Raw genomic sequence first — 8,407 nt, 5'->3', positions numbered from 1 at the left:
TCATTAAATTTGGAGAGGTTAAGGACTTGTTCATTTCTCGCAAAAGGAACCGAGTGGGAGAAGGTTTGTGGACATCAAAATATGTCGATTTTAATAAATTTCCGATATTTGTTAAAATTGATTAAGTGACCAATATATCAATAGGACCTAAAAACCCACTAAAATATGTAAAAACAAATAGCCTGTACTGACATTTGGTTCCGAACATTTAGATGATATCACCCAATGATTGTAGCAACCAGATGATTTTCTAGTGACAGGATCAAGCAACAAACGAAGTATAAATATGGAGACGCCATGAAAACTAAGGAAAAGCCAAAGCTAAAAAGCTTCTTATTTATTTTAGTTTTATTTATGCCCAACACATGATAGTAGGCAATCGAACTCCATCATAATGGATTGCAGCAGATAATATTACTGATCAATATCATTCTGACACCATTTTAGGTGCTCTCTATGCATCTGGTTGAAACATCACAAGAACAGGGTCGACATTGGGAGCCAAGTGCTTGTCACTGTTGACATTCACAGAAGGGTTCGGACATTGGACAAAAAGAAAGCTGATAAAAACTATTATCACCTTCATACTTGGTTATCTTAAACCGATTCGATCTATCAACACCTCCTGTTGTCACAACGAATCCTTCCGATTCAATCATCCCAATAGTGTTTTACTCGTGCTGACCTTCGACAAAACTACAAATTATAGTCCTTTAGCAAAGAGTTGTCGTATAGGTTTTGAGCTCTTGCCTCTTGCTTACTTGATTTATTCCACAAAAGTGTTTTACTCGTGCTTAATAGGTTATATTTGATCCTATCAATTAACTTAAAATTTCAATCTCTTAAATATAAATAAATAAACTATACTCTTTTGAGACGACAATTGTTTTAATCATTAATCGTGTAATAATTGGTTAGCTTGACAACTCGAAAATAAACAAAATAGTCTACTCTATAAATAACTTCAATTAAAACTACTAATTAAACCTTCCAAATAAAATTCAGGTTGTGATGCTCAGAATTGGTCATTTAAAATGAGATTACATGTCCTAGTATAAAATGATGATTGTTTTATAAATTGTAAAAAAAAAAATTATTTAGACAAATGAGATAGTCCTACTAATTAAACCTTCTACATAAAATTCAAGTTGGATGGCGGCCTGAAATTCTTCTAAACCGCCACATCATTCCAATCTGGTAGAGTGTTATCTTTGGCATATTTTTTAGCTTTTTTTTTCGCCTCATACTAAAAGTCATGCAACCTACATGATACAAATGTATTTTATATGAGTTAATGATAAATGAGATTTTAATATATAAATGTTTTTAAAAACTTTCGTATTATTTTCGATGTTACCTACTTGTAGCGTGATTGTCCCATACAATCCTCACAACATTATCATTTGCGCTATCACACATGAATTTGTTATGTGTATAAAAAATAAATCAATAATTTCAATATAACATAAAAAAATAGTTAAAATTTTAAGTTAACACTAACCTCAAATCTTTTAAACCGTGCATCGATATAAGATTTCCAATCAGGATGTTTGGAAACCTGACTCTATTAAAACAATAAAATTTCCATCGACGATTTAAATGCCAATGTTATTACTCGGGTGGCCTCAATGTTTGTGAACCTAAAAAACAATAAAATTAATGAAATATCAGTTGTTCACAAATTGTTAAATACAAACTTACATTTAAAGGTCATCGTTTCAATGTGCCTCGTACTTGCGAGAGAATTGACCTCGTTGTGAAGGGACACCGCCTCTATGTTGTGGAACCAAGCTGGAAAAGGTAGCGTCGTGAGTCAACACAGGTGCCTCTTCTTGGTCGGTACCTAATAACATGTCATCATTGCTGCTAGAAGAACTAGCTCCAATCATGTGCTCATGACATGGAATTGATTTTGTCCTACAAATCTACACAAATTTGATGTATAATTACATAATCAAATTTGATTTTTTAAAAAACAATTCGGAAGCACCTTCCCTATACTGGAGACTACCCAAAATGTTCAAACTTGCAAATATTCAAAATATATGCCACAAACCAGTTGATTTTATAATGTTTCTAATCATAAAATGGAGAAAAAAATAAAATTTATTCCTATATATTCAATTAACATTTATACTATAAATTTAATAATAACAATTAAAATTTAACAAAACAATCAAACATTAGAGCAATATATACAATAAAATTGAGATAAAACAATAAAAATTAATCCTATATATTCAATTAACATTTATACTACAAATTTAACAATAAGAATTAAAATTCAACAAAATAATCAGTCATTATTGCAATAAAAACAATAAAATAGGCAACAAATTAATAGAAAAACAACTATAGGCTTTATGAATGAAAAATGCTTACCTTAATAATGTGTTTACTTTTAAACTTTATCTACGCACAATATAAAAAACAAAAAAATATATAGTGTTAATAAACCGAAGAAAAGACAAAAAATAAGAAGTCATTAAGTAAATTGAATCACAATACATACCTTTTAAATTGAAGATGAAGCTAGAATTAGAGATTGGAGAGAATTGTGAAGTTCGCAAATGAGAGGAAAAAATGAACTGAAGGCGTTCTCGCTGGGTTTTATACTACCTTTCTACCAATGGAATCATTGACATAATATTAAATAATATTATTTTTAATTAATTCGTCGATGATTCCCTCGGTAAATTCTTCTTAAAATTTTATTTTCGCACTAAAATTTTCAAAAAAAAGCCTCCATAATTTTCGCAGTTCGTTGGTAATTCCCTCGCTAATTTAAAATTGTACACACGGTCAGAAATGCATTAATTACTTGTGTTTTGGGATACGCAATTCGTCGGTAGTCCATCGGTAATTCCATTACTAACCTGCAACTGACTCAGAAGACTTTAATTGACATCACCGACCGACATGGGATGTGAACAGTTCCCGTCGCCTCTAGAATACATTGACGGATACAAACCGTTGGTGTTTCCATCAGTTGTAACACTATCCCTTAACACAAAATAGTCAATTTCAAACTCATTACAAGTCGATCCCTTAACACAAAATGCCCGTTGTAACACTATCCCCTTTGGCAATAAATCACGATAAGTTAATGGAATTAGTGTTTTCATATACACAAGACAATCATGACTCTTCATTCCATGCAATCTACATTCCTCCAAATTAACCACCTTTGATATGTTCGAGGCATGTCCATCGGGAAAACACAGACTCTTAAGCCATTGATAAACTAGTAGTTGTGCATTCTTCTCTAAGGCAAAGCTTGCTTTAGGCTTTATGACCCGTGACTCATCAAAAACCAACTCCATATTTTTACAGTGACAAAACAACGATATATCCATTCTAGCCTTGATGTTGTCCTTTGACTTCCCCTTCAAGTCAATGATCGTGTTAAAAATGTTCTCAAACACGTTCTTTTCTATGTGCATGACATCAAGGTTAGGGCAGAGGAGATTGGTCTCCAATAAGGAAGTTCTCAGAAAATATTTTGCTTTACCTAGTTATGGATCAAAACAAAACCAAGGAACTTCTGCTTATCGGATTAGAAACCAAAACAATATCACCGTACTCTGATACTACGTCATGCAGTTCTTTACCAGAAAGATGTAGGGGGTGCAACATCCTTTTCAACTCCACCAATAAAAAAAATCCTTCTATTCGTTTTGTACATGTGATCTGTTGGCAAGAAATGTCGGTGGTAGTAAAAAAAAAACATTTTACCCCCGTTTGTTAGCGTGAATGCCTCGTTGTTTTTCATGCAGTATGGACATGCTAGTTTTCCATGTGTACTCCAACCAGAAACCATTCCATGAGCTAGAAAATCATTGATAGTCCACATCAAAGTTGCCCTCATAAGAAATTTTCTTTTCTCGATACATCATAAGTCAAAGTCTCGGAGGACCACAACTGTGTTAACTCATCAATCAATGGTTGAAGACAAACATCTATATTACAGCCTGAACTGTTAGGATCGGATATGTACGTAGATAAAAACATGAACTCCGGCCTCATACACATCCCTGGTGGCAAGTTGTAAATTGTGAGTATAACTGGCGTTGAAGAATAAGGAGTAGCAAATAACCCGAATGGGTTGAATCCGTTGTACACAACCCAGGACACACCTTTCTTGATTCAACTAAAAAATTAATCAATAATTTTAAAATGGGCTTTTTAGTAGCTGAACATATTGGAAACAAAATTTTGAGTTTTGAATTATTTTAGGAAGACACTAAAAATATCGAAAATAAAACACATATATATATATCAAGAACGTCTTTTTTGGATTTTTTTTGTTGTATTTTGCAATTGTTTTAGTTTTTGAAAAAATAAAAAATAAAAAAAATTCAAAATATGTGGTTATGACATTCTCATTATTTCACCTTCTAGTTCATGTCTTGAACGAGTGCGAAGATTTGGAATATTTGTTACAGTTAATTAAGCGTGCTCCTCTTGTTCGACAAAACTACAAATTATTGTCCTGTGGCAAAGAGTTTTTGCTTAGTTAGCCATCCCACACAACTTGTTTTAATCGTGCTGATCGACTAGTTCTCTACTTGTATTGTGGTTGAGAATATTCACATAATATATGCACTATCCACAAGGATCATAAAGATAATGCTTAAAAAGCAAAATTATTGCAGAAAATATAGTAAATTTGTTTATCATTAACATGTTGGAAGAATATCAAAATATTTACCATTAAGAAGAGTATATTTGAATGCCCGGGGAATTGCCAAAGAATAGTTGAGGAGGATTAAGCATGTAAAATTGAAAAATTTAACAGCGTATTTTTTATTGATGAAGTCTCTATTGACAAAGAAAATTCAACTTGAGGAGAGAAATTCACAATTGGATGTTTAAGGGCTGTATTATATTTTTTCAAGGTTCACTTTGAGATTTCACAGTTTTACTGATGGACCGAATCTATTGGTGTGAGATTTAGATGTCATCGGTAAATTTTTTACCGACAGAAAGTGTCCGTCGGCATGTCTTTCGTCGGTAATCCCACATTCCGTTGCTAAGTTTGTCGGAAAAAAAACTTACCAATGGTTTTACATACTGAAAATGTGCGCAAAAAAAAAATCTCGTTGGAAATATACCGACAAATATATTCCGTCGGTGACAGTGGCATATCCAGTAAATATTTTTCAACTCTCGGTATAATACCGACGGAATCTATCCGTCTGTGAAGATGTCGGTGATTGTGGCAGTTCCAGTAAATATTTTTCAACTCTCGGTAAAATGTCGACGGACTGTATCCGTCGGTGAAGGCGTCGGTGATTGTGGCATTTTTAGTATAACTAACCTTTAATATAAGAATAAGAAACTTGTATGAGGTTAATATCCAAAATATTATTGTGAATAATACAACTCATTTACTTCTACTATAAATATAAAATCCGGAAAGAATTTTATCTGAAATATTATTTGGGAATAACGCGACAATCAAAAACAGAATTCTAGTTTTCCCTTGAAAGAAGCCTCAACAATAATTGAGCATATTTCACCTTCCCAGACCAAGTTCTTGACCTGGAAAATTAGGATTATTCATAATAGCAGACCCGTCATAGTAAAGTCAGTAAAGATAGACTTCATCAGACCATAGCAAACAAATAAAAACCGATGCACTCCTTTACGCAACCAGTATCTTGCCTAGAATTTTTTAAAATAAACTAGTTAGGTTTCCTAGTAGATATAATATTAGGTGACGACTCTCAACCAAACTAAAAACCATTTCAAAAGACACTGTCCTAGAATTGTCATTGTGACATCGCTCTCTTGAGGAGGGCACGACAATAATAGTAATTAAATCTAATAAAACTCAAACATTTCTTAGCAATGAAGTTCATGTCATTGATCAATGCAACTAAAATGCGAGCAATAATCACATATTTGTCAACCTATAACATAACAAATATAAACCTATTTCTTGAATCAATGTAAAACATCGAGCCAAAAAATATTCATGCTCGCAATAGAATCAAATCCAAAACCAATCCATGTTATATTCCAAATTGTAAATGCATTACTGTTTCAAAAAATTAATTAGGCGACATCATAAGAGCTTACACGATCAAAGGAACCAATATGTCAAGGTCACAGATGATAAAGTAGGTGAGCATGAGATGGTTTATTTCTTGTGTTTGGTACGTAATGATAATTAGGCAGTAGATGGTAACAATATTTTTCTCGACTGATGACTCGGATAGTACTGACTAGTTATTTGTTGATATATAAACCGTCATTTAGAGTTGAGCCGGCTCCTGACCTGGTCTGCAAAACAAGAGCAACGGATCCCATCACTAATCTACTCAAGTGATTACGAGTTCAAATCTCATTATTTTTATTTTATTTGATAAAAAATAACACACAAGGTAGTATGAATCTATAAAAGTTTAGGCCCAAAGAATTTTCATTTTAGAGGATATTTTAGAGAATAATATAAAATTATTCTTGAACTTTATCTAACATCTTAACCTTTTGAGTTGAGATGCTTCTTTAATAGCATTATATTCACAAAAATCATTGTAGCAGCAGCATTCCCTTCCACGGCGGCGACAGCCCCTTCCACGCCAGCAGCAGCAGCTTGTAGCAGACCTCTCCAACAGCACCAACTTCTTTGAAACTACAGCAGCAACTTCTTTCAAACCATTATCCTCATCACCACCATATTACCACCCCTATCTAAGACCCTCGATTCCGACCTTCACAAAAAGATCAGCTTTCACCAACCAATACCAATCATAACCACGTTTTAAATCTGTGAAGATATACTTTGAAAGATTTCCTTGCTAGCTTCAGTATCAATCCCTAAGAAGATCCTTCGTTAAATTTGGAGAGGTTAAGGACTTGTTCATTTCTCGCAAAAGGAAGAGGTTAAGGACTTGTTCATTTCTCGCAAAAGGAACCGAGTGGGAGAAGGTTTGTGTACATCAAAATATGTCGATTTTAATAAATTTCAGATATTGGTTAAAATTGATTAATTGACCAATCACACTTGAGAAATAAAAAATTAGTGGTAACTCATATTCTTTATTTCGAACCTATTTTTGTCAGATACCCTTTCCTATCTGCTGATTATGATAAAACGGAATGAATTTCATATTGAAATTAACTATTATCACATTCTAGGCCAATATATAAATAGGACCTAAAACCCACTAAGACATGCAAAAAAAATATTTATATATTTGCAGAAGGAAAAAAAATACTGACATCTGGTTCCGAACATTTAGATGATATCAACCAATGATTGTAGCAACCAGATGATTTTCTAGTGACAAGATCAAGCAACAAACGAAGTATAAATATGGAGACGCCATGGAAACTAAGGAAAAGCCAAAGCTAAAAAGCTTCTTATTTATTTTAGTTTTATTTATGCCCAATACATGATAGTAGGCACTCGTACTCCCTCATACAGAATTGCAGCAGATAATATCAATATGCATCTGGTTCGAACATCACAAGAAGAGGGCCGACATTGGGAGCCAAGTGCTTGTCACTGTTGACGCCAACTGGGACGCATGAGCATTCACAGAAGGGTTCGGACATTGGACAAAAAGAAAGCTGATAAAAACTATTATCACCTTCATACTTGGTGATCTTAAACCGATTCAATCTATCAACACCTCCTGTGGTCACAATCAATCCTTCCGATTCAATCATCCACATCGTTGTCACGCCCCCCATCCTACATGAGGGTGCATCAAAGTTCACATTTAGATAAGAGCCTTCACGGATGACACCATCGTTGGATTTTATAGCAGGTGAAAATGTTATTGGGAGGCTCTCGTTCAAAGTGGAAAGTATAACATCTGAATTGCATATGATCTTGCTAGTCGCAGTGACCGCAAGAGTTGTTGTATTGTCAGTCGAGGGGGCTACGATTAAATAACGAGCACCAGCTTGCACCTCATGACCGAAGACATCGAGCACTGCTGCAGCATCTTTGGCATGAACGGCCTCAGGAAATGAAGTTGCTGCGAAGGCAAAGAGAAGGAAGGAGAACCCTAGAAATTTAGTGATCTCCATATTTTTTGAATATGAGTATTAGTTATCTCAATATTGTGTCTTGTTGATCTTGTGTTGAAGCAACGCATGGAGAGCATATATTTATATGGAGCAAGCATTTTGATTATTTGTTACAATTAATTAAAAAATTCCACAAAAATATAAATTATAGTGTTTTACTCGTGCCGACCTTCGACAAAACTACAAATTATAGTCCTTTAGTAAAGAGTTGTCGTGTAGGTTTTGAGCTCTTGCCTCTTGCTTACTTGATTTATCCCACAATAGTGTTTTACTCGTGCTGAGTAGAAATTATAGTCCTATGGCAAGGAGTTGTCGTATAGATTTTGAGCTCTTCTCGCTGGCACCACTTGCTTAAAATGTT

At 33.9% G+C, this 8,407-nt stretch overlaps 1 protein-coding gene across 1 annotated transcript; it reads right to left on the bottom strand.

Annotated features, from left to right (window-relative positions):
- Positions 1-7,343: 7,343 nt before the first annotated feature.
- Positions 7,344-8,112, bottom strand: LOC127905821 (wound-responsive protein GWIN3-like). Its single transcript, XM_052456238.1, has one exon. The coding sequence runs from the start codon at positions 8,044-8,046 to the stop codon at positions 7,453-7,455; it is 594 nt and encodes a 197-aa protein (XP_052312198.1). The 5' UTR covers positions 8,047-8,112; the 3' UTR covers positions 7,344-7,452.
- Positions 8,113-8,407: the final 295 nt, after the last annotated feature.

Source organism: Populus trichocarpa, chromosome 10, assembly GCF_000002775.5.
Source record: "Populus trichocarpa isolate Nisqually-1 chromosome 10, P.trichocarpa_v4.1, whole genome shotgun sequence".
In the NCBI taxonomy this organism is placed as follows: Eukaryota; Viridiplantae; Streptophyta; class Magnoliopsida; order Malpighiales; family Salicaceae; genus Populus; species Populus trichocarpa.
The sequence above is the reverse complement of the archived record's forward strand: the minus strand, read 5'-3'. Positions and strand labels throughout refer to the sequence as shown.

Bases quoted from the DNA above. Each gene is read 5' to 3' on its own strand.
- LOC127905821 (XM_052456238.1), bottom strand. From the start codon at position 8,046: ATGGAGATCACTAAATTTCTAGGGTTCTCCTTCCTTCTCTTTGCCTTC.